Raw genomic sequence first — 27,130 nt, 5'->3', positions numbered from 1 at the left:
AACACTACCTCACTGAAAGTATTTGAGTGTCCCTACTGGGTGCATAAGTGCTCTTGTGTAAGTGACCATGACGTCTGACCTGAAGATATTTATAGGAAAGTGTTTTCTTTAATTACAGCTCGAGATTACATGCTGGCATTAAATATCATAGCAAGGACTTTTTTCTCTGCTCTCCCAGTAATACACACTGTACTCATGAAACATTAACACATACATGAGCGTTTCTGCAGCATGTGCTGACGTGTTTTACAGCAGATTACCTCGCCTGCCTAATTGGGTATTTATTACCATCGATCCAGAGGGAAGCTTAATCACTGGCCTGACAGGCTCAGATGGATCGTTTGACAGTTACTCACCTTGCAGACACATCATGATGAATGTCAGAGCTCACTTACATTCAATGACGTAATTACTGAGCCCTGAGGAAGACTGTTAAGAAAAATGCTTACAGAACATTTGAGGAGTTTTTTACCCACTCCATCTTTGTCTGGTCTCTTCCTCTTCTATCCTCCCTCCTCTTTGTTTCTCTGCCCTTTAATCAGATTTTCTCTGTCCTCTCCTCTTTCACTTTCTCCCTCTATCTTAGATGATAGGAAACTCATTAAGAAAATTGCCTAATGAAGGCCATGAATATCAATTAAACCAAATTAAACTAATCTGAGCCTGGAGGGGTGACCTGCCAGCGTATCACTCACCCTTCTCTAATGAGTTTTATTCAGCCGTTTCTAATTAGCAAAGCTTAGTTCTTATCAATTACTAATGCTGTTTTTTTAAAAATATTTTGTACTTTCAGAACATGGAGAAAGTGCTGATCCGTCCTACAGCGTTCAAACCTGTCGTTCCCAAGAATCGTCACTCTGTGCAGTACCTGTCACCACGACCAGGGGGCAGCAGTCTGTCAGAGAGCCAGGCCAGCCTCAACCTCCTGCTGCCCCTCGGAGGATCTAGCAGCGCCAGCGCCACGAATGGTAACGGAGGGAGCAGCAGTTCTGGCTCTGAAGGTAAACGTAACTCCTACAGTGGCGGTCGCAATGCTCGGAACAGCCAATCCTGCTCCATGTCAGATTCAGGGAGGAACTCCCTTTCCAGCCTCCCTACTCACAGCAGTACAGGCTACAGTTTGGCCCCCAGTGAGGGCTCCAGCTCCGGGTCTGGCTCCGGGGGTCAGCTGGAACCTGTCACAGGCCTGGGCCGAAACACATCAGGTGGAAGTGGGAACCATGGTCACACTAACTCAGACAGTGGACGTTCCTCATCCAGCAAGAGCACAGGTTCTGGGTCTCTAAGTGGGCGCGGGCAGCCCCTGTCGGACAGCGGGTCCTGTGGCCATTCGCCACCACCGGTGGAGGGCTATGAGGCGGTGGTGAGGGAGCTGGAGGAGAAGCTGAGGGAACGAGACCTGGAGCTCCAGCAGCTCAGGGAAAATCTGGACGAGAATGAAGCTGCTATCTGCCAGGTGAGACGTAAAGACATTCACCTCACCACACTGACCAAGCCTCCAAATAAACAACTTGATATGCTGTCTGTACAGATGTAGAACTCACCCATGTCTTTTGCTCTGAAAGGTGTATGAGGAGAAGCAGCGTCGCTGTGAAAGAGAGATGGAGGAGCTGAGGCAGAACTGTGCCACGAAGATGAAACAGGCCTCTCAGAAGGCCCAGAGGGCACAGCAGGTGCTGCAGTTACAGGTACGCTAAGTTTTTAGAAACCTCTCAAAACATCTACAGAGATTTATGTGGGGAAAATGGAAAAATCAGTCAGGAAAGCAGTTGAAGAGTTAGAAAATTTTTTGAAGTTATATTTAATCAAGAAGTGCAGCAGTTTGTTTTGATTTATTGCAATCAGTCATTTTGTAGGAGTTTAGGAGTTTCTCCATATTATTAATGCTGTCTCATGCTTTAGTGATGAGTCTGGGGATTCTATCTTTGCGCGTGTATGTCTTATAATGAATCGACATATCTGTCTTAGTTTGTAAAATAGTTTGAAAAGACACATCTCTATGTGTTGTCAGGTCTTTCAACTACAGCAAGAAAAAAAGAAGCTGCAGGAGGACTTCTCCTCTCTGCTGCAGGACAGAGAGACACTGGAAAGGAGATGTGCCACCATCCAGAGGGAGCAAACCCAGCTTGGGCCACGTCTGGAAGAAACAAAGTGGGAGGTGGGTGAGAGTCAGTGATTAAAGGTGCTGACTGTGAGCTGCATCATCCCTATTTGAGTCTGGCAGAAGACCTTTGCTGCATGCCGGTTCCCCCTAATAAAAGCTTAAAATGCCCTCAAAAGAAAGGAATTAAATCAGAGGTGACACCTAGTAGGTTTAAATGAACCTCCTAAATTTAATTTATACGCTTGAAAGGATTTGTGGATTACTTTTAATGAGCAAGCAAATCCAAAATGTCAGTTTGTGATCTGACAATTTATTTTGAGCGTTTCCACCTTTCTCTCAAACTCCCTCTCCCTTGTCCCCTCAGGTGTGTCAGAAGTCAGGGGAGATCTCCCTCCTGAAGCAGCAGCTGAAGGAGATCCAGTCAGAGCTCAGCCAGAAGGCAGGAGACATTGTGGTCCTGAAGGCTCAGCTGAGAGAAGCCCGTTCTGAACTGCAAGCCAGCCAGGCTCGATCCCAGGAGGCCCAGACGGCCATGCGGACGCGATCTCTGGAGCTGGAGGTCTGCGAGAATGAACTCCAGAGGCGCAAGAGCGAAGCAGAGCTGCTCCGGGAGAAAGTAGGCCGTTTGGAAGAGGAGTCATCCCGGCTCCGAGACACCCTGTCCAATCACAGTGGACACTCTTTACCTGGAAATGCAACCATGAAGGGGCAGTGTATGAACCTGTCCCTCCAACAGGGTAGAGGTGTGATAGGAAGGGGTGGTCCCAGTCCCTCTGTGTACCGCGATGGAGAGGAGACTCATCTGGTTTGGGGAGGAGAGAGTGATGAAGCCAAGGCACAGAGGCAGAATGCAGAAGCAGTGTTCGGACTCAGACAACAGGTACATGTTTTTCTGCATCCTTTCCAGGCATAAGTAATGAAAATGAAACACTGCAGCAGTGCAAGTACTATGATACTGTGGTACTTGTACTTCACTTGAGTATTTACATATTATGTTTTTTTTATAGCTCCACCACATTTCATAGAAACAGTGGATCAAATCCAGATCATTTTTTTGACGTTTTTATGCCTTACTATACTATGATGTTTTTTGATGTTTTAGGCCTTAGTATAGTATAACGTTTTTTGACATTTTATGACTTACTATACTATGATATTTTTTGACATTTTATGCCTTACTATTCTATGACGTTTTTATATGTCACTACACTCACATGTTCATATGGGGTGGCCTGTAGTACAGTGGTTACAGTTGTCATCTTCCAGTGAGGTTGTGGGTTTGAACCCAGACTTTGGATCTTTTTTTGTGGAGTTTGCATGTTCCTTGGCATTTTTCGACATTTTTATGCCTTACTATACTATGACATTTTTGAAATTTTTACACCTTAATATAATATGGTGTTTTTTGACATTTTTATTTCTTGCTATGATGTTTTTTGATGTTTTATGCCTCACTATACTATGACATTTTTATCCCTCACTACGCTGAAGCATTTTTATGGGGTGGCCAGTATAGTACAGTGTTTAGCGTTGCCATCTTCCAGTGAGAAGATCGTGGGTTCAAGCCCAGTCCATGGATCTTCTGTGTGGACTTTATGACATTTTTTGACGTTTTTGAGTTGATTTATGGGATGGCCTGTAGTACAGTGGTTAGAGCTGTCATCTTGAAGTGAGGTTGTTGGTTCAAACCCAATCCATGGATCTCTCTGTGCGGATTTTTTCACATTTTATGTCTTACAATACTATGACATTTGTTGAAATGTCATGCCTTACTATATTATGACATTTTTTGACATTTTATGCCTCACTATGCTATAGTATAAATTTTTTTGATGTTTTTATGCCTTACTATACTTACTATATAATACTTTGACGTTTTTGAGTTGATTTATGGGGTGGCCTGTAGTACAGTGGTTAGAGCTGTCACCTTGAAGTGAGAAGGTCATTGGTTTGAGCCCAGTCCATGGATCTCTCTGTGTAGATTTTTGACATTTTGTGCCTTACTATACTATGACATTTTTTTGGGGGGCTTTTTGTGCCTTTATTGGATAGCACAGTAGAGAGAGACAGGAAATGGGGAGGCAGAGAAAGGGGGAATGACATGCAGTAAAGGGCCGTCTGATGCGGGATTCGAACCGGGGCCGACTGCGGCGACTGTTTCCTCTACATATTGGGCGCCTGCTCAACCCACTACATTTTATGCCTTACTATACTATAAAATTTTTTGATGTTTTTATGCCTTACTATACACTGATGTTTTTATACATCACTATGCTAAAGCATTTTAATGGGGTGGCCTGTAGTACAGTAATTAGATTGTAGTGTCTAATTAAGTTCGAATCAAATCTTTGGATCTTTCTGTGTGGAGTTGCATGTTTTTGGCATTTTTTGACATTTTTATGCCTTACTATACTATTACGTTTTTTGACATTTCAGGCCTTAGTATAACATGACGTTTTTTAAATTTTATGCGTTATTATAATATTATGTTTTTTTCACATTTCATGTCTTACTATACTATGATGTTTTGACCTTTTTATGCCTTACTATACTATAATGTATTTATTAAGTTTTTTTGCCTTACTATGCTATGACGTTTTATGCCTTATTATACTGTACTTTCTACTCCACTACATTAATTTCGTATTAGTATTCATTGCTTTGCAGATTAAAACTGAGGCTGCACCTCAACTGTTAATGACATTGAAGTACTGCTTAGGTGTTAATGCATTACTATTAATTTTTGAATAATATATTATAGTAATAAAGCAATCACAGGGGCATTTATGGATAATGAGTACCTTTAACACTGTAGTTTCTAACATTTCCTCTCTCTTTTGCTTAGGTGGACAGGCTGAAGGCTGAGCTCATGTATGAGAGGAGGACTAGTGAGGAGCAACTGTCACGGTTTGAGGATGAGAGGAGAGTCTGGCAGGAGGAGAAGGAAAAGGTAAAAAGGAAGAAGAGATTCACTCCATGTGAATTTACTTTTAAGTCTTCGTCATCTGTCATTTTTATTCATCAGCAGTGAATGTATAGGCAATAAAACGTATCCACAAACTTCCCTACCTACTCAGATACTGTTTTTTTTTCCTTCACTCAGGTAATTCGCTACCAGAAACAGCTGCAGCAGAACTACATCCAAATGTACCGTCGCAACCGGGATCTTGAACGAGTGATGAGGGAGCTGAGTCTGGAGCTGGAGAACAGGGACATGGAGGATTATGAGGTTCACAGTGGCAGCAACGACATCCACTTTGAGGAAATCACTGCCACTGAGATCTAAACACACACATACTATCACTTACAGTAATATATGCACAGAAACACACAGGACCACAACTCATAAAAGACTCTGTTGATGATGTAACCCAATCAACTCTTCATCACGGCTTTACCTGGACCACTGAGTTAACACTCACTACTCGTCACTGTCAGAAGGGCGAAAGATCTCCCAATGGTGAAGTCTTACTTCCTGCTAAATAGGTGTTCTCCAATAAATCCTTATGAGGTTTCCACCCGTGGCGCTTTTAATGGGTTGTACCCCACTACAAAGCCAGCACAAAGACTTCTCTCCTTCTGTGGGAGCAAACGCAGTTGAAAAAAAGTGTTTCTTTCTTAGACCACGTTCAAATCAGGGTATCGAACATTGATGGGAACTTAAAGCAAAAAATGTTACTACTACGCACAGCAGTCTGGTTAAAGCGCAGTCACAGTTTTCTTGGTAGCACATGAGATTATACGCCTGGCCACCAGCATGCATGTTATGACAGTTGTCCCATCAACATCAACACCACAACTGCTGGCTATTAATGATGACCTCATCTCCCATCCAAACTGTGCTCATTGGCGACACAAACAACAAGCGCTTGTTCTCCAAATAACTGCTAAAGGGAAAATAACACCAAATATTACATCATCCACTGTTTTTATTTTATATTGCTCAGAGGTTCATTGCATTTTATAAAAAAGGATAAGGATAGTTTTGTTTTGGAGGTGTTTCCTCAGCAGTGTGTATTTGAAAAAGGAATGTATTGTGACTGTTACCACTCCAGAGAAATGCAGTATAAATAGTCGTCACTGGCAATCAATGAACCTGCTCACCAAGGGAAACATGGTATTATTTTGCACAACTTCCCTGCTCTTTCTTGTGAAGCAAATCATCAAACTTAAACAAACTTGTTTTGACATTTGGCTCTGGGTTTGCTTACATGTGGACATCCTATTCTGTAATTACCCCAAACCGCAGAGGACACAGAAACCAAACGTTCAAAGGAGATGCTTTATGTGACCGCCGGTCATGTTTTCTAGACCACCAACAGTCACGTTGTTGCACTTGATCAATGTGTCAACTCATTCACAAGCTCTGAGATAAACATTTACATTTTACAGTTATGTAGCACTCGGCAGCAGAGCATAGCATGGGAGATATCACCGAGACGCTGCTGATCCTCCTCCTTCTTACTCAACTATTTTTCTAACAGTGAAAATCACCTCAGCAGTCGGTATCAGGAAACTAAAAATGGAGCATATTCTTTCAGTTTGGTCATCAGGGCACTTGGAGATTTAAGACGGAGTTTGAGCGGTAGGCATGCTTATTCAGATTTTCCACTTGTTCCCTTTCTTTTCCATTAGCGCTCTTTATTTAGCTTTTGGCAGCCCAAAGCCAAATAACACTTTTTAAGTCTTCCTAGTCTCCCCTAGACTATAATCTTCCATGATTGCTATACAGGTAGTGAGACTGGCATGTCTGCATGTCTTTGTTATATCAGATTTCAGAAGAAGCTGGCTTAGATAACGGTGAGATTGGAATTTGCAGATGCAGTAGCTCCAGCACTGGATGTCCTGAAGGCAGGTCGGCTGTTAAAGCCCTAAATATAAACCGATGAGGAGGATGTTAACATTTGCAGCTGTGGGGTTGCTCTGTTTTCTCACAGTGGCATGGCGGGTCTCTATGGAAAAAGTAGTGGGCTGAGAACTTTTATTTTACAAAGAGTCTATATCATGGAATAATAGTTAAATGGAAATCTATATAATGGACAAGATGTTGTATATTTTTTTATATATAGCACCTGAAGATATTTTGTTGTAGTACTGGTATAAGTGTGGGTTTAATATACAAAGTATAAAGACTTCTATATATATATCTATATCTATCACATACCAATATTTCAAATGATGGATCAATTACAAATGGAGGCAGCAGCATAGACAGAGTGCACCTAATACTGTAATGCATGAAAATCTGTTTACATTATATAATCTGTGTGACACAAACATACACTATCTGATGACCAAACTTTGCAGCTGATTAAGCAGTTGGGGGCTTTTATTTGGGGCTTAGTTTTGACCTGTTGTTTCTCCATTTTGATTGATCTTTCATTTGATTATCAGTATCATAAAATCACACAGATCCATGTCTTCATCATTGCGTCTTGTGCATGTCATCCCTTTATAAATGCATGAGACGGGTGATTCTTGAGTGACTTCCTCATTAAGTTGAGGTCAGAGCTGATGCAAACCAATAAAGTGTTATGTTTTCCCTCTCAGAAAATTTGATCAGTCTGTATTTTACCTGACGTTACCACATTCAGTGTGGTTTAAGAGATATTGCAGAATATTAAAAGTCTGCACTGTGCATAAATTGTTAACATAAAGCCCAGGTAAGTGGCTTTTGAATGGAACATGGTTCGTCCAACCATATTCACCAGACCTAGACTGGTACTCACTCACCATGGATGCAGCACAGGTACAGATTAACAACAAGCACAGGTGCTGCAAATCAAACTGACTCCCTCACTGAAAAGTGCTGCGTGCATCCCAGACTTATGTTTTTTTTTTCCTTCACATCTCACTTCTCTGTGCTGTTCCATAACCATTTTTCTGTGTAAATATGTAAAACACTAAATAGTATAACAGAGTGACATTGTCTTTTATTTAGACAAAGTGTCTATTGAAAATGTAGCCACTGTGATTAGACCAAAGCAACGTAACACATTTCTTTTTTTTGTGGCATTTTTTTCATCCTTTTGTGTGCATTTTTTATATGTTTGCTTACGTCGTGTCTTCATTAATTCATAAAGTATGTAGTTGTCAATGTATATTTTTATGTGTACATTTCTTGTACAAATGACTGTGTTTTTAATTAAAGAACAAGTTGTCACACCTCAAAGTGACTGTTGATTTACTTGCTTTTTTTAACCTGAAGTAAATTGATGGTGAGAAAAGTGTACTGAATGAGCACATATTGCATTAAAGTCAAACATCTGAAGTACTCTGTAATATCTCAAAGGCATAGACACACTCAATTTCATCTTTAACTTTAATTGCATGCCTGGATTAAAACATTTCACCTTGAGCATTTCTAGCATTTGTTAAAACCAAGTTTGTTCAGTATTTTCCCCACTGGCCATCTGCAGAAGTAAGGCACTATGCACACTATATTCCAGTTATCTTCCAGCTCATATCTCCTCCAGCCTACTTTGATTCAAACTGTGCCACCGGCCTCCATGTCCTGCATTTCTCATTGACATGTTTTTCCAACTCCTCCACATGTCTGCATAAGCTCAGTCCACAGCATGGTGTAATTAAGCCTCTAAAGTGGCAGACTGCTCCAGAGCACAAGCACTTCTGCCAGAAAAAAACAGCACAAAAATTACTGAGCAGCAATTTGTAATAATCCCCAGAGACATCCACTAAACCCAAACTATCAGTTTTGACATAATACAGGGGTTTAATCTGGGTATAAATCTATAAATCTCATAACGCAGGCTGGGGTAATCTCCCTCTGGCGGGCCTGAACGGCTGCTGGACTGAGATCCTCCAACTGAAATGTGCAGACCACTGGCTTCACAATCAGAGTGCCCAGAGGTTAGGCAAGGCAAGGTTACCACGTGTCAAACAGTGGCACAATTTCAACCAAGGAGGAGTTCATGAACCATACGATCTTATCATAAAAGACCCTTTAGAAAACACTAAATTGCTTACTTTTGATTGAGTTAATGTGCAATGTATGCGTTCAGTAAAATGTTTTGCTAAAAACACTAAGAATGTTACAAAAGTCATACAGGGCAACACAGTATCTTACATTCATCATAGCAAAAGTGATTTATAACAATCTTTATCCTGATAAATAAGCTACTTTATCAGTCTTAAAAAACCGCTCCAACATGTTTCTTTGTTTCCGACCAATTTCTTCACTTCTTGTCAGAACTCTGCCTTTAACAGGGTTGATGCTTCCGTGCATCCATTCCTCTCCACTATGACCAGAGCTCCACCTGTGTCATATTTTCTCTTACAGAGTGAATCCTGTAGTTTATTCACTCCCACAGGAGCTGTAGGTTTTTTGGTGTCCTTCATGCCTCAGCTGCAGTGTGGCTGTGAGACCCACGGAGGTTAGTCAGCAGGTCCCCTGGGGCTGGTGAGGGGTGGTAGGGACCTTGACCACAAAAACCATCGGGTCTTTTGCCTTATTGCTGAATGCGCGGCGGATTACATCGACTGCGTGCTGATGTGTCACTCCCTGCAGACTCTCACCGTCCACGGACAACAGCTCATACCCTGCCTGGAGATGCAATCACAGGTAAACAGATGAATTCAACATGCAAAGCTCCATGTAAACTCCAAAAAACATTAGATAGGATTAGATTACTCATATTTCATGATTACATTACTTATCATTTTCTTCCCTTTTTTCTGTAGCGATCTGTCTCAACAAGATTATGGACAGTTTCCATGAATCTGCAGTGATTGTTTCCCTTAGCGAGAACTTGATTTATGCCAGAGAGAATTGGGGGCGCTCCCGTTACTTTAATATATTCACACTGAAGGCCTTCACAAGTGCACATATGAAGTTTCCCCTTCAGCACGAGGTTGTTGAAAAAAGAAAATACACTGAGACAACCACACGCACGCACGCACAGTTAGAACCGTTTGCTCGGTGCTTCCTGCAGGATGTGAGCAGAGAGTGGTGAATCTTTGGAGCCCTGAGGAAAGGAACTTCCTCTGATGTCATCAGCGTTTGCCGAGGATGCACCTGACTCGTGCGCTCAACCTCAGTGAAGGTTAGTAACACATAACACAGATACACACAAGGCCGATGGCCATTGTTGTATCTCCACCAATCACATCTTTTTCCCTTTCCCTTTTCCTTTCCAGTCATTAGACACAAAGAGATGATTGTACTCTGTACCAGATTATTCTGTTATAGGTCACATATATTTGGGTAGCATGAGAGGAGGTTAGATCTGTGCTGCCCTGTGTTTGTCCTGACAGGTTTTCATACAGTTCAGCTGACAGTCTGGTGTCAGCATGTCAGATGAACCTCACAGTCTTCCGTGAGAACAGTATCAAAAGATTTAGATCCATTTAACCAAAGAAGAGATTAAAAAGTGCTTTTTCATTTTTGAAAAGTAATTTATTTGAATTAAATAAATCGCAGCCTAATCTGTCCCATCCTCTTTACAGCCATTTATGGAGCGCTTTACGAGGTTTCCTCTTTTCTAGCCAATGGACATCACAATCCAAAAATAGCATTGCTTGTAAAAAAATTACTACAGATTGCAGGAAAGGATCAGTGAATCATTCGCTCATTTACCAGGCCATTACAAATATATTCAACTAGATTATTTAGCTAATGGGAGCAGACATGTAGTCAGTTGACAGTTTATTAGGAACACAAATCTGAAATTAACAAAACTCCTGTGATAAATTCTCTCTTCATGAAGGCGTTAATGTTGAGATTTTGTTGAAACTGCATTATACAGACATCCCATATATATCATTGAGGGTAGGCTAAACAACAGAAACAATCCGAGTGGTGAACATTACCATCTATGATGCCTCACCGCTAACATGGCTAAAAATTAGCCGGAATCCAGGTCCCAGTTACTTTGGATAATTCACAAAACACAATATTAACAGTTCTCATAACGGGCTATTTCTTCAGTAAATGGAACAGTAGTTCCAATTAAAAACTATTCACAGTTAAATACACACTGGCACAACGCCATTATTCACACTCAGTTAAATGTAGGCTCATGTCCAGATAAAAGCAGGTGGCAGAGCCTAATGAACAGGAAAGTATGTGTACATGACCCCACACACACACACACATGCACGCTCTTACACACGCACGCACACACACACACACACACACACACACACACATATATATATATATATACATACACACATGCACAAAACAACATTCTTCACTGATTGTCTGTTATCATGTGAGTCTAAGGAGACAGGATGCATGTTACCACTGAGCTGCCCTGGTCTCACTTCCCTTTGCAGAGTAGGGGGAGATAGTACTAAGCCAGAGAGCTGATACAAGCGAGCTGACATGCCTAAATATGATGTGTCAGGTACAGATAACAAATCTGAGGCTTCCAACCAATAACTTCTCTGTTTTTAGCCATGCTGATGTCACATGGCTTTAGGGATAGCAATGTCAGTATGTCGGTTGGTTGGTCCATCAATTGGTCCAGACTGAAATATCTTTACAACCATTAGATGAAACATGGCATTTGGTACAGTTATTCAAGAACTCTATCCTGAATAAAATCTCAACATCTGCTTGATGGATTGTCACAAAATCTGGCACAGACATTCATGCCTCCAAGATTACGTATCCTAGTCACTTTGGTAATCCCCTGAGTTCTCCTCTAGCGCCACCATGAGGTTGAGGTTTGTGGTTTTTAGTGAAATGTCTCAAAAACTATTGGATGGATTGGCATCACGAGACAAATTGAACATTGAACATTGTAAATATTATATCTGCCTAGTATCAGCATGTTAGCATTGTTATTTTGTTACTATGTTAGCACACTGATTTAAGCGTATAGCTCAAAACACCACTGTGCCTTTGTACAAAACGGAGCCATTAGCATGTCTATAGACTTTTAGTATTGTTTCAGTCTTTTCAAGGTTTTGGTTTTTTATGCATCCGATATAAATACCCTGCTTCATTTTCCATCTGTGCCATTCCTGACACTTTACTCACCCGTTGCAATTTTTTTTATTTTTTTTACATTCTCTTATTTTATATCTTCTCTTACTTTGGGCGCATAATGTGTGTCTGTGTATATGTGTGGTATTTGTGTGAATGTGTGTGTGTGTAGGCATGTATGTGTTTACAAAGATGCTGTAAGAGAAGTTCTTTGAATTTGAAAGGCTGAGCAGACACTGGATCCCCCCGATGTTTGACACTCTCATCAGGCATTAGACCAGGTCAGCTAATGTCAGCTGAGCTGTTAGGGAAACACATGCAAATTAACCCGTCTGAGTAAATACAGTATTATTGCAAGTATATATTTGGTTTCAGACACTTTCAACCACACACACTTCTTTTGCAATGCAAGTGTTGTTTGACCGCTGTGTCTTTGACTCTAGAACTTAAAGACTTAGCCTGTGGTTAACTGTAGTGAATGAGTGTGTGTATCATGTGTGTTTAAGTGAACAAGGCCAAGATCATAGAGGACTGTTAAGTTTCTGTGCAGGCAATATATTACCAATACATTAGCAGGCTAGCATGCATGTACCTCATCAATAATGGAGGTGATGGGCTACTTGAGAATGCTCTCCACTCATCTCCTCTCCACTCCTCATTGCACTCGTTCAACCTCTCTGTCATAGACATGCATACATATAGCAACAACAACTCATAACCAATGCACAGAGGTCTGACAGGTACGTAATACACTCCAACCTGGATGGATATCTAATATGCTTTAAAATCAGGGTGTTATAAAGGAACAGAAGTACATTCACAATATTTATGGCAAAAAGACATAATTACATTTAACATGTTGAATTTACCTCAAGGCTTAGAATCATAATCATCATTTTTCTTTTCCTTAGTTCTTTGTCATTCAATTGCCACCCATTTTTTGCAAAATATCTTTTTCTTTTTTTATGATCTACTGTTACTGCTCACCCTCAGAGCCTCATTTGTAGATGCAGCTCCTCCTGGGAAGATTTTCTCAATCTTTATCACAGGCTGGACCCTTGACTCCATGCCTCCAGAGATACTAATACCTGTAAACAAAGGAAAATCATAAAAAACTGAAGGATTGCCTGATGTTACCAGATTTCTGTATGATAACTAGTCCCATAGTGTACATAATCTCTTTGGTCTTTTTCTGCCAACTTTAAATCATCTGACTCCTCCAAATCCCTTTCAGTTAAGTAGTAAGTGATGCCCTGACCTCTGCTGGCTATGTGATGAACATGGGAGGCTGCAAACATTAAAATAGACAGCTTTACATAGTCGTTTGGCAGTTTTCATTCTGCTCGCAAGCATATTGAACAAACATGTTCACAGATTTAAAACAATTTTAAATGCTGGCACCAAGAAATTACTGAAAATACAGTATATTCAGTTCACTTAATCAGCTTTCAAAATGCATGTGTTTCTGTCTTGTACTCACCCAGTGACTGCTTGGCCTTTGAGATGGTCAAAGTGGCAATTTCATATTCCTCAGGTGGCAGAGCTGCTCTTCTTCTCACACCGTGACCATTTTGTAAATGTCTATTTACCTGCTGACTGCTCCCTCTGCCTGTGGAGGGGCTTTTGTCTGTTGAGGGCTCAAATACATCAGCCAGTGGAGTTCTCCCTCCCTGCTGTGAAGGAACACGTACGCTGACCTCTGTGAAGCCCTCCTGCCTGCTCCTTCTGCCATCTACACTGTCAGGACTGGCCTCCCTCCTCACTCGCCCACGGCCGTTCCTCACAGGTGACCTCCCTCGTTCAGGAGCCACATCTCCTCGGTCAGACACGGACAATAAGGAGACCTCATCCCCGTTCTCTCTTCTGTTTGGGGAGCGATGGGGTTGTCGCCCACGTTGGGTGCTGTGTGGTGATTCTGTGAGGAGGAAGCTGTGGGTGGGTGAGGGGCTCAGGGAATGGACAGTGGAGGAGAAGTAGCTGTCCACAGGTACATCCAGCAAGGGAGTGAAGGCACGGGATGGAGGCAGATGGCCTGACTGCTTTCCAGACAAACGCAGTCTCTCCAGCTCCTCAATCAACTGACGCTCCCGCGGTGTGTCATGGACCGGCTGGAGGTGGAACCCACCCCTGTAGTCTGGACAAACATAAAAACAGTAAAAAAAAAAAGCAAAAGTAGAATTTTCCTCCAGATGTGGAACTTCTGTGAAATGAAGATTATTCAGAGTCAAAGCAGCAGGTCAGCATGAGCTAAAAGATACCTCCACTGATATAGCATTTCACTCCTATAACATAGACTCATGATGGACAGATCGATGCAGCAGAACCAGAGATATTGTCCTTTTATTTTCATGCATTTTTTTTGTCAAAATCTGATGCTTCATTACCCACAATGCAACTCAACCTCCAACATCACTTGCACTCTTCTCATTGGGTAGGTAGAAATACCTGGGATGTTTCTCTATACTAAAGACAGTGAAGAGAAAGGGGAATTGTGGGACATCTTTCAGAGTGCATGAGACCCTTTTTTGGCTTTTAATTGTCCCCCTTGCAGAACACACCTGACCAGTAGCTGGAGAGCAGTTGCTTTGAACATTAGTTTACGAAAGAAAAACTGAAACACAGCATCAAACTGACATTCAGTGCGGCACAAGTCCACCTCTAACCTCTTCTGATATCCAATTTCTCCTCCCTCGGGGCTAACTATACTGTTTGGTGAGGTATAATTCAGTAGTTTATTGAGAAGTCAGGGAGTCAGATATACAACTCCTAAACAGGACAAAACATGTCAAAAACCCAACACTGCATGTTGCGATATAAGGTCAGCCATCTCAACCTTCCTAAACACTGGCACCACAGTGACGCCATGTCAGCTTCCTTCTGCTATCATGATGCTGAACCTTTGACCCCTAACCAGCGCCCTCAGAAAGTGAGATGGCTGCAGTCGGTCTAAGTGAGACTCTATTGATTGTGTCTCAATGGCTGTTGAAAGAGGAAAATGCTCAAAGCATCTTTGCATTGTTGAAGTGTCACACCGGCCAACCAGCCACGTCTTGGTCCTTTCTGTAGGCCACAGAGATGTAACACAAGCCTCCGCTCCAGCGCAGGCACAGGAAACCTGATATATTTAATGTGTGTGTCTGTGTCTGTGTCTGTGTCTGTGTGTTTATGTGTGTTTTATTGGAGGTCGGGGGGTGGATATGTGCGTATGGGATGCCAGGGATAGGAGCTGTTTCAGTTTGACACCAGGGACAAGAGACGAGGCAGGAAAGAAGTGAGGTGAGGAGCGGGTAAGAAGAAGGAAAGGAAAGGTGAGAGGTTTAAGCCCCTTGTGTATCTCGTATTCCTTTGGGATGAGAGAAAGGCCATCAACCAGACAGAGAGAGAGTAAGAAGAAAGAGGTGAGGTCTAGAAAGAAAAAGAAGAGAAAAGGCTCATGTACCTGGGATTGGGGTGATGAGGTGACGTCGAGGGGTTCCACTGCGAGGGGAGCGCAGAGCTGGTGAACGCACTAAGAAGAAATAAACAAATAAATAAATTTTTTTGCTTTGTGTAATCTTCCCTGTGTTTTTTAACGACTACATTTCTTACTCTTTTAGGATGAGATGAGCTGATATAGATATTAATATATTCAGCTGGGTCATTTTCAATTATTACATTCATTATATATTATAATTATATTATAATTATATTCAGCAATTACAGTAAGCTGTATGAGTAGCAGTGAGTTACTTTGTTTTACACTTTTCAGGTAAGAAAAAAGACCCTTCAATTTCTTTTTAATTTCTATTTGAATTCCGGGGGGGGGGTTTCAAATTTTTTTTTTTTGTTGAAGAATCTGTGACTACCACCCACTTCTGTGACCAACCCTACACCCTTGCTTTCATGCAAACAGAAGCTGCATCAATTAAAAAAACATGTTGTTAAGTACATTCCTCTGCTTACTGGAGCGACTCTTGAGAATGTCATACGCCTCTAGCTCAAAGGGCATGACCATGCTGTCAAACCGGCCCAACTCAGTCGTAGGTATCAGCATTCTGCAGAGGATATGCTCACATCAATAACACATACTTATAGAGTATGTATACATATACAAACAGTATTATACTGTACAAATACTCTGTGTATCTCACCTTATTTCTCTGAGAAGCAGCAGTTTTTCTGGCCTGTCCAAAATTGCCAAAAGGGGACGTACTAAATCCTCAATCACATTGTCAGACAAAAACTGAAGAAGAGATGAGATTGGTGTGAAAATTAGAGGAGAAGAATAAGAAAAAGACAACTCAAGGATTCCAATTTTACACTTATAGTTCAGTTTCAGTATGGTATATTTATAGTCGGTTTTCTTCACACAAGTACATTTTTAGATTGGGGTTTGGGTTGTCTTCTGATATTCTGTATGCACATTAAACATAGACCTTTCTAAGAACAACACTGCACTCAGCTGTTTTCAGTGGTGTTAAATATTATATTAAGAGGTCATTCATAATACTGTGCTCTAAGTGGACTTGATATCCTCTGCAGTGGTGGCAAAGGGCCGACCGAGGAGCTGATCCGCTGAAATTGGCCAATGAGTGTGAGATGGCCCAAGAGAGACAAGGGGATCAGATGACGGCTGATATTTGATGCTAATCATAAATGACAGGCCAAAATCCGTCTTTTGTCACAGTCACTGCCAGACACATCTATCACTAAAGGACACTCAGGCAACAATACAGCACACTTAAGCCTTCCAGTAGTCCAGGTGATTTTCATTCAGTGGCGGGAAAAAACACACACACAGGCACACAGGAGAGTACGACTGAGGTGTTAGAGATCAGGAGCTCACCCGCTGACAGTGTCTCATCACAGCAGCCACCTCATCCTGGCTGAGCAGTTTCTTTGCCATGTCCTCTATGTACTGCAGGGTCTCGGGTCGGGGCTGCGGGCTGTTGCTTCTAACCCCAGCGCGGGATTCCCTCGGGGAGGTCAAGAGCTGGAAAGTTCGACCCCTCTCCTTATCTAAGGAATTAAAGTTACAGCTGAAATAAAAAAAGATGCAAACAAGAAAATCTGCAGATGGCATCAAATGCTTTAAATCTATTTCCAGTGGAAGTCAACCATTTCACAATTATTCATTACCACATCATTACCTTGACACTAATATGCTCAGAGCAAATTACATTACCTGGACACAAGTAAACATTTACCCACTCAGGGGAAGATTTTTAATTAGTTTATTTCAATATTCAGTGGATGTAACCCCAAATTATGATGACAGTGCCATGAGTTTTTGAAAAGTGTGCAGTTAGTTTGTCATGCAAATGTGAAACCCTGCCCACATGAACTTATAAGACACCACAAATACATTTGCAGAGGAATAACATTTGTCAGACAAGAACATGTCTGTCTACATATAACATTACATTGCAAACAAAGAACTTTGTTTTATTTTCCAAGCTTTATAAATATAATGCAGTAAAAAATCTTCCCTTCCAAAAACACAAAAAAGTTTCTTACTCCATTCCGAAAACTCAACAAAAATTAAGGAAATTTTACAAATCCAGCTCTTTAATCAACATATAATTAAGAAAGAAAACATGAAATGGGCTTTAGCACTCAAGCAAAGTCTTTTCTCTTCACCGAGACCAGTAAATCTGCCTGTTTATATAGATAATCTCAGGTACCTGAACAGAACTGTCCGCACAGAGATTCTCAACCTTTGGTTATATTCTGCTTCAAATACAACTCTACATGTAGTCGTTTTTCATGAGACAATGTGTTTCTAATTTAGGTCTGTATGAAAAATCAACATAGGACCAATTTGTCCTGAGCATCATGTATATTACACTGTAAGATGTTAAATAAGAATAAATAATTCATACAAAATAAACATTTCACCTAACCATCTATGACTTATATTTTCCCCAACACATATGACCACTTATACTTATATGCAAACAGAAATTTTAAGCTTCATGGAAACCTCAAATGCTCAAAAACATTAGACTAGATTTTGCTTTGTAGGAATCAGAACATGTGCCAGGGAAAAAGACAAAAAAATGTCACGTGACTGCAGTCTCACCTTTGTCAGCGTGGTGGGATTGTGACTTAGAGCTGCACTTCTCTTTACGGTCCTTCTTAAATAACAGGTTGACAAAGGTTTTGGAGCGCTGCAGGCTAGTTTTACCCCCTGCCGAGCTCTTCTCCTTCTGCTGCCTCTTCTTCTTCTGTCGGTCCTCTAAAGAAGGGACAAAAAGATGACAAAATAGAGTTGATTCAATGCTAAGTCCCTCTACATCAATATAGCTAGTCAATGCAGATAGATTTGCCAAATAAATGCTTTGAAATATGACTTATTTGAACTGATTTTAACATTGTGTGTGGAGCCTGCACAGACTTTTACTTTAATGTAAATAAGTAATTTCAGTAATTCCAGCTAATTTAGAGGTGGCAGTTGCATGTAACCCTTGCTGCAGTTAATCTACAAAAATCGTCCACAAGTGTTGATGAACCATAGCAAGAATAGGACATTCTGCATATCAGTGTGGGGTGTTGAAAACACAATTCATTAGGCTTTGTACTCTTCTATTGTTAACAGTTAGCCAATAACACTGGGTGATACACACTCTCCTTTATGAGTTTTGACTGTTCATCTCTATTCTAGTCAGCTCCTCTGTTCACTGCAGTAAATCTGCCACTGTGGAAAGTATCACAGTAACACTGATGAATTACAGCTACACCAACCTCAACACACCCCCATCTATTGAGAGCACTACAGTGAAGTGCTCCAGCTTACATAACAAATGCCCAATCAGCCCTGGGCTTTGCCCTCAAGCCTCCACCAGGTCCTGGAGGTATGAATGAGCTGGATAAATTGAAAAGGAAAGGCTAATAACTCAACAGCCCCGCCAAGGTTTGGATGGATATTTCTCCATATGCTTGTTCTTATTCATTTCTCACAGAGGTACAGCAAGTGAGAGTAAAGGGCAGTGATTAATCATGAGGCTGCATTAACTTTGTGCTCTTGGACAAATTCTGGCTGCAGCTTAAATCAGCCATGTGGAGTCTGGATGTTCTTGTATACTTCCTAGAGTGATAGAGGGACAAGGGGTCATTAAACTGGCTGCTGCCCTGCAGAAAGATCTGAAGAGGATGTTTGAGAGTGGATCTCATTACACAGTGAATGCAGGCACTGTAACAAAAATCAGCTCAAGAACTGAACCTGACTGTGGCCGCAGCACTCACTGTGCTATTATTCAAGAAAAGCTGATTTCTCTGTTGAGATGGATGATACTGCCACTACAATCAACAACCACAATACAGAGTATAGCCTGACTGATTCTGGATATATAGGAGTCTATAAAATCTGACAGTGATACATTGGCCAATCGTTCCACAACTGTTAAAAAAAAAACAAATTTTGTATCTCAACTTTTGTTCAACAGTTTGCTTTTCTTCACAATGAGCATTACAGCCTCACAGAGCTGCTAGCTTGGGTCGAGATTGTTTATATAAATATAAATACTTTAATAATAATTTTGATGACCAAAATCATGACATGACCAAGATATATCCTGGACATTTTGCAGTTGAAAAATAAACTCACCAGTGCTCTCTATTAGTCAAACTATGTAATTAAGATGCTGTTTCTAAAATGACTTTTTATATGTTACGCCATTTTTGTTTAGCAAATTTTATTGAGCCTGCAAGTCTCACCTGACACAGTGATGTGGCTCTGGGAACGTCTGATGGGTTTCCTTGGTCTGCTCAGAGCCATCAGCGCTGCCGTCTTAGGTGAGTGTTTCACAACTTCCTGGTCCCCAGTTGACAGCGTCCTTGTCCGTCCCCGCCCTCCTTCCCCGACTCCTCCCATCTCCCTCGGTCCTTCCCCTTTCCCACGTATGACTGTGTCCTTCAGCAGCACTGTGGCACCTACAGTCCGACTGCTTTCTGTGGCAACCAGCCTGTCAGGGTACGACCCATTGTGGGTAGAGGAGTTGTCCACGAAGATTGGAGGGTGGGGGTCAGTCTGTATGGCGGTGTCAGCAGTTCGCTCAGTGCTGCTTGGACATCGAGAGCGGTCCTCTGTGGAGATGGCAACGTCTACCATCTCTGTGCCAAAGACAGGAGGGAAAAGGACCTGGGAGAGACCACTGAGGGAGCTGAGAGGGGTGCTGGAGGACAGCGAGGACGCAGAGGAGTTGGAGTCTGAACCCTGGGAGGATGGAGCAGGGCCCCCATTGGCCACTGTCGAAAACAATCCAGAATTAAAATGAAGTATGGGGATTAGAGTGTGTTTAAAGTAATATTGTGCAAGTGCATTACATTATGAAACTGTCCAGTTGCTCCAACAACACACTCACATACACACAAAAGCTGCTAAAGTGAATAAGATTTGTACAGCAAGCTTCATTTCTTTCTTTTTTTTACACAGTCTGCTTTGTCTGGATTAAAACCTGTCTGCCCTTGTGTCCTGTTAATCCTCTAAGCTTTTGATAGACCGAACATGAACCAGGGGTTCTTCTGTTTTTTTCTTAAATGAAACTCCAAAATGACTCTGCATCTTGACCCAGATGTCAGGTTGTGCTCTGAGTACACTGAATTAATCTCTGCCTGTTTTCAGAAGTGCTCATATCTTAGTGGAAAACAAGGAGTTTGAGTCCTGTGAATAAATTGAATGACAGGGTTTTAGAACAGGCAGACTACATGTGGCCAATGTTCCCTTTTTTAAGTAAGGTTTCCTAGAAGAATCCAACATGTGGCACTGCAAATGTAAATAAGAATTTTAAACTCGAAATCATCAGGTCACATCTTCATTATTTTGCTAAACACTGTCTCTACACTTGTAAAATCATATTTTGTGATAAATACAATTTTTGGAACAGTCAACATACACTTGTCGAGCCAGCCGTATTCTGCCACCATCTCCTTGTAAGCAGGATATCTCCCAGCTTCCTGTTGAAGTGCAAAAACACAAGAATATGAACTAGTCCACATAATCAGACTAAAAACAACAAAGGAAGCGGCATCTCATTGTTTCATTGACAATCAGATAAAAACTCAAGCTTAAGAATGAGCTTGAATGAGATTTGTTAATTTACATTTTTTTAATACTGTAGGTTTTGGCTACTTGTGGGACACAGACATTCACATTGTGACCAAAGTATTGGATAAATGGATAATCTGACCTGATGATGGCCCTACATGAAGTTATTGATCATCAAAGTCACCCTTAGGGTCTAATGTGACTGTCTGTATGAATGTGTGAATGTCTGTGTCAAATATATGACAATCAATCAATCAATAAATTTTTGAGACATTTCACTCAAAATTACTAATGTAACCTCATGGTGGCACTAAAGGAAAGATCAAGGGCTCATCAAAGTCACTAGGATTCAGCCTCTGGACACCATGAATGTCCGTACAAAAAATCCATAACAATCCTTCAACAGTTGTTGAGATATTTATGTTAGGACCACAGTGGTGGACTGACCGACAGGCCGACATCTCCATCCATAAAAACAGTGTCAGTGCACAGGTTGCTCTGTTAGATATCTTCAATTCTGGACAGTATAGCCTAAAAGTGTTGGCCTCTATTATACTTACTTCTATATACTATCCATTTTAGGGGATTGTTAACCAATAGACAGCTTAAGGTCAAAGAGAAGACACTCAAGAATACATCTACAACGTTCCACAAAAGCCTTAGATGCACTGGTGTGAGTGTTTTGCAACCAACATTAACCTTGGCTCCACTATGCGTGGTCTGACCTATATATGTGTGCAATACAGGACAGAAGGAAGACATAAAATTAGGCTTTCTGTTGATTATAACCTGATCCCTGACTGCCTTTGAATAATGAACGTCGTCCCTGGCTGTTTTTCACACGTGGAACCTGAGATCAGAGGAGTAAAATGAGCATGCAGCAATGTTAGAGAGCTAAGAGAGCGAGCTTACACACACTCAAACGCATTGCACAACACACATATGTCTATTCATAGACACAAACATGCACACAATTCCTCTATCTAAAAACGACACAGGTTAAGTGACGCGGCCTTGCACACATGCGTGAATACACAGACACACACAAGGACTTCAAGGGCTGTAAGCCAGCTGTCTGCTCTGCTGTGCAGGCTCATTCTGTCCCCTCCTGAGAAGAGCTGGTGTTGTTTAACACGCTGTAACATTTATTATTGTGTCAAGCCACTTAAAGCACCCAATCAATTATGTTTAAACCTGAGCAAATGACTAACACTTCCACACAACACTGCACTGCAGGTGTGCACAGAACCACATATCTGAAACCAGATTTCCTGAGAGAATCCTGCATTAACTGATTTTTTTTGGGACACTTGAGGGTTAGGGTAAGCAAAATTTTACATATTTGGACGTTGTAAAGCTGAAGTGGTTAACGTGTTAGCAAATTGCTCATTTACAAATCTAGCAGGCATGGAGCAACATCAACATTCAGCGTCTCTGTCCACCAGATAAGTGTATGTTTGATATTCACTCTCCTTTTAGCTCTGTTTTGCTCTCCATCAACTCCTGATGCAAATATGTGGCACCCAGTATGTTCACCAGCTAGTTCCTAACTACTGTGTGTGTGCTGTTTTGTGGTGGATGTGAGAGTGAGCCATAACACTGAAGTTGTGGATTGTAAACCCAAAACAATGAGCTTTGAGAGGCTAAAATGTTCCACAGAGCTGAGTGGAACTACACTGTTTGGTCCATTATGAATATGAAAACTACAGATTAGTGCAGCTTTAAATTTGACCTCAAGCTTATGTGGAAAATTGTCTCTCACCCTAATGGTCAGCATCACATGGGTGTGGCTCTTCAGGACCTCGACTGCATTGCTGTGGGTGATGTTGTCAAAGCTCACCCCATTGGCTGCAAGGATTTGATCACCCATCTTGATGCCATGCTGTTCTGCGAGCCCACCTGGGTCCAGCCTGAACAGAAAATGTATAAAGGCAGGGTGGGTTGAACCTGGGCTCCGCTGTATGAACAATCAACCAATTATATCTATCTGATGTTGACTGACATTTGAACAAAAGCTGAGCGTATTTCAAACTTGACTTGGCTCATACTTAGAAACATAAATCCCCAGTCCGAACTCTTTGCCTCCTCTGATGTTGAAGCCCAAACAGTAGTCATCTGACGTGGTGAAGAGATGTACAATCCTGCGGAGAGCGCTGTCCGAACTGGCCTCTGATGGTGTCCGACCGCTCTCCTCCACTACCATCCGCCGGTGAATCAGATCCACCCTACACACACACACACACACACACACACACACACACACATATGCAGAAGAGGGTATATATGCCCACATGAAAACATTTACATAAACTGATTTCCCTTTCTCCACCGGGCTCAGGGGTGTCAGTGGCGGGTAATCAAATAGCCATAAAGGTCACAGCGGTAATCCATCCACTGCTGCTACATGAAACCAAGATAAAGTATATCCCAAAAGAAAGATAACCAGTGTGAGCTACAGTCAAGTGACAAGACGACATAAAACAAGAGCCATGCAAAGGTCAGTGGTGATAACAATAAGGCTGTAGTCTGAACTTTACATAATAGTATATCCAGAAAAGTATAGACAGTCATAAAAGAAAATTACTGTTTGTAAAGCTGTAGAATTAACTATCTAGGGCAAATATTTAATTGTGATTAAATGTCATTTTGGCAGCCTTATTCACATTGACAAATGTGAGACATTTGGCCTCACCATGTAGTCTTCTCCTTGGAGTAGCGGATGCCAGGGATCTTGCCCACCCGTCTCACCACCATTCTAAGCCTGTTGTTTCCTGTCAGGACCTTCACAGCGCTGCTCATGGTGATGCTCTCCAGGCTGACCCCGTTCACCTCCACCAGCTTATCGCCCACAGTCAGCCCAGCCTGTGCTGCAGACACAGGGGGAAGTCAGGATGACATGACACATACCCACATGTAAACACAATGAAAAATAAGCTTGCCATCGCCCTGAGACACACACACACACACACACACACACACACACACACACATACACACAGGACACATGCACACATCCTCCTAACCTGCAGAGCTGTCGTCCTCCACCTTGCTGACAAATATGCCAAGCCCATGTTCAGAGCCTCCACGGACACTGAAACCCAGACGCCCATCGGGACTCTTATCTACGGTCACTGTGTGAATGTCTTCACAGTCATCTCCTCCTGCAAACAAAACCACAACACACAGTAACATCTACCTGCCATAAAGGTCCATGGTAACAGAGCACCGTCATCATGTCCGGACCTCACCATCAACAGGGGCGTTTATGAGAATGACCCTGCCCATCGGTGAGGAGGACCTGCGTCTGTGGCGGTGCTGTTTCTTCAGCATGTAGCGCGTGGTGCTGTGGGAACCCCCGGTCTGGCCTCCATTGTGGGAATGGGGGTGCCCCCCTCCGTTTGTCATCTCCCTCCAGCCAAAGGGGTGAGCGGAGTGAGCCATGCTATGTGTTTGGCAATTCTTCCCTTAGTCATCCAGACAGGAGGATATCTGGGGTCTGCTGTCAGGATGGAAGAGGTGCAGCCTAGGATTGGGGGATAGAAGGTGGGGGACAGGTAAGGTGAACTGGGCTTTTTTGCAACTGCTGGTCCAAAGTGGATGATAAAATACTAGAGTTGATCTTCACTGGAGCAGCAGACTTACAAAGCTGTAGGTAACATCAATGATCTTCACTGAAACCAGGTTCAGACCATAAATGAGGCTTATATAAGAATAAGAATTAGAATTCAAAGGAGACAATGTGACATAGAAAAGCTCAAAGCTAAGCTGATTCGACACAGCTGAATGAACAAACATCATTCGAAATCAAACTCATTTGAAAAGGATGGCGCTCCATGACTGAACGATGGATACTGGATTTCCAATTTTCTTACCCAGGATCAAATCCTAAATTTCTTTGTAGGTTAGAAAATGGTGTAATCCACTGGATTCCTGTGCAGCCTCTGAGTCCTTCTCCTTAGAGTCCATGGTGCCGGGCCGTTTCCCCCTGCTGCAGCTGAGAGGCTGCGGGCCTGTCTGCACAGAAGTCAGCAGTGCATGGTGATTCCCCTCGGGTCATGTTTAATTAAATGGATATCTGTTGTGAGAAGAATAAACAATATGCTGTCATAGGTAATGTGGACTCAGAAGTTCCAGATGGGATAATAAAACTCCCTCATTGTGATACAGTTATGACCATAACTTGCAACCTTGAATTGAAAAAATAAATTTGAATAGAAAATAGGGAACCATTTTCTAATGAAGGGCTTTTAAGCTATAATTCATGGTTTCATTAATGGTTAATAAATCCTTTACTAATGCTTTATAGATGGTTATAAACCATTAATAGGAACAACTTTTGAGTTGCCAGGTTATGGAAAATCGTCCTATAGCGTGACGTTTTGCTTGTCTTTAAACTTTAAAGCTCTGTAATTTATCAACTGGACTAAAATTCACTTATGAACATCTTATTAATACTTGCAACAGCAGACTTACTATAATAATTTATTAACTTATACATAGAGTTTGATTTATATCCAAAACTTAAAATAGCACAAATGCAGAGACAACAATAGGCTACAGTAAATGTGAAGTGTTGGTGGTTAGAGTGAAGAGAAAGTTTTATTGCATTCTTCTGTTGTTTGAATAAAGACTCTCTTTCATTACAGTGTCCATTTTAAATAACATGCTTTGGTTACAACACGGCTGTGTTTCTATTCAGTAATGTCACAGTTTTAAATGTTGGTAAACTATTAATGAGTACTTAGGAGTTACACTAATGTTATCAGGTTTGCAGTTATAAATATTACTATGACATTGGGCTTTGTCCAGATGTCCTGCAGCCCTTTTCCTGAGAGAGGGGTCTCCCTAATGAAAAAAGACAAGTGTCTGGTGAGGGAGGATTTTTCACAACCTGTCAACTAAAAAGCTTATAACTGATCAATAAATAATTAGTAAACAGTGTATTAACTACTCAACATCCATATTAATTACAGCCCTTTAAACCCCCATTATAAGTGATGTGCTATTAGAAAGTGGTACCATATCCCACCTGACCACAGACGTAACAATGTTCTCTCCTTGAACTTCATCAGTGTTTTTTCTATCAATCAGCACCATGGACAGCGACTAAGAGATAGTAAACAAGTGCATTAGTTTGGACTGAACATAAATTCATTCACGTTCATAAAGTAACTAAGTTGTAGACAACATCTGCCACAGCGAGCGGTATCGTTAAAACTTTAACGCGTCTTCTTTCGGAATTTATGTCTAAACTTACTCATGCTGACACATTCAACCGCGAAACATTACAAAAAAATGTAACATCATTAGTTTGCATTCAAAATAAAGTGAACAAAGCATGACAGCATTACCTGTTGTGTCCATGTTGTGCTGAATGAGCTCGGACTGATCCGCGTCACCTCCGGAGTATTAGTGTCACCTCATTTGTTCTCCAGGCGACCATTATTGTCTTAAGAGGTGTAAGCCTTTTACATAAAGCCCCTGCAGCTGTGCAGCCATTAGCGCCGGACCAGTGATGATTAAGCACACTAATTGCACAATATTACTGTACCACTGACTCAAGTCTATAGCAGCTTGTCCTCAGGTAAACCTTGTTATTAATTATATTTCAGTAAGACTCCAGATGTAGGTGGAAAAACGGAGCGGTGGATCTCCCAGACTGCCCTGACCACGCCACTGAGATGGATAAACAACCCCACCCGGTGGTCAGCGGTGTCATGTCATGCCTTTATCTCATTTTAAAGTCAGACCATCATAAGGGTTGTTTTACTTCAAAATATTATTATTTTGACAACATTATTAACAAAAAAATCAAGACAGAAAAGTAAAGTTAAAAGTAATAAATCAAAGCACTCTTAACCCTTTCACTAGTTACTTCAAGTGGTGGAAATTGATAAAATACACTTACCCAATTAAAATGGTAGTACAGGTACTTTAGGCACTAGTTACTTTGCAGACTATGACTTTACATACAACTCAGATGAAGGGTTTATAAAATAGCCTGTGACTAAATTTGCTTAAAATTACAGTAAAATGCTGCTTACATATT

The 27,130-nt window shown here is 41.5% G+C and overlaps 2 protein-coding genes across 4 annotated transcripts in view; one reads left to right on the top strand and one right to left on the bottom strand.

Annotated features, from left to right (window-relative positions):
• lzts2a (leucine zipper, putative tumor suppressor 2a) overlaps positions 1-8,276 on the top strand; it is a 45,052-nt gene extending 36,776 nt beyond the window's left edge. For all 3 annotated transcript variants that reach the window (XM_056395412.1, XM_056395413.1, XM_056395410.1), the window contains 6 exons: positions 794-1,456; positions 1,566-1,688; positions 2,012-2,158; positions 2,469-2,984; positions 4,950-5,054; positions 5,208-8,276. In XM_056395412.1, the coding sequence (XP_056251387.1) occupies positions 794-1,456; positions 1,566-1,688; positions 2,012-2,158; positions 2,469-2,984; positions 4,950-5,054; positions 5,208-5,390 (1,737 nt within the window). In that variant the 3' untranslated portion in view covers positions 5,391-8,276. The remainder of the gene's footprint in view (positions 1-793; positions 1,457-1,565; positions 1,689-2,011; positions 2,159-2,468; positions 2,985-4,949; positions 5,055-5,207) is intronic.
• A 132-nt stretch (positions 8,277-8,408) lies between these two features.
• pdzd7a (PDZ domain containing 7a) lies at positions 8,409-26,731 on the bottom strand. The gene is made up of 18 exons (XM_056395409.1): positions 26,433-26,731; positions 26,111-26,187; positions 24,954-25,156; positions 24,330-24,604; positions 24,105-24,242; positions 23,774-23,948; positions 23,130-23,306; positions 22,844-22,991; positions 20,930-20,990; positions 19,752-20,282; positions 18,118-18,273; positions 16,882-17,054; positions 16,187-16,278; positions 15,999-16,090; positions 15,496-15,564; positions 13,537-14,190; positions 13,044-13,144; positions 8,409-9,668 (listed from the first exon to the last, which is right to left on the bottom strand). Exons 4-18 carry the CDS (start codon positions 24,520-24,522, stop codon positions 9,504-9,506), a joined length of 2,925 nt encoding a protein of 974 aa, XP_056251384.1. The 5' UTR covers positions 24,523-24,604; positions 24,954-25,156; positions 26,111-26,187; positions 26,433-26,731; the 3' UTR covers positions 8,409-9,503.
• Positions 26,732-27,130: the final 399 nt, after the last annotated feature.

This window comes from Seriola aureovittata, chromosome 14 (genome assembly GCF_021018895.1).
Source record: "Seriola aureovittata isolate HTS-2021-v1 ecotype China chromosome 14, ASM2101889v1, whole genome shotgun sequence".
In the NCBI taxonomy this organism is placed as follows: Eukaryota; Metazoa; Chordata; class Actinopteri; order Carangiformes; family Carangidae; genus Seriola; species Seriola aureovittata.
This window is presented reverse-complemented; position numbering and strand designations above follow the sequence as displayed.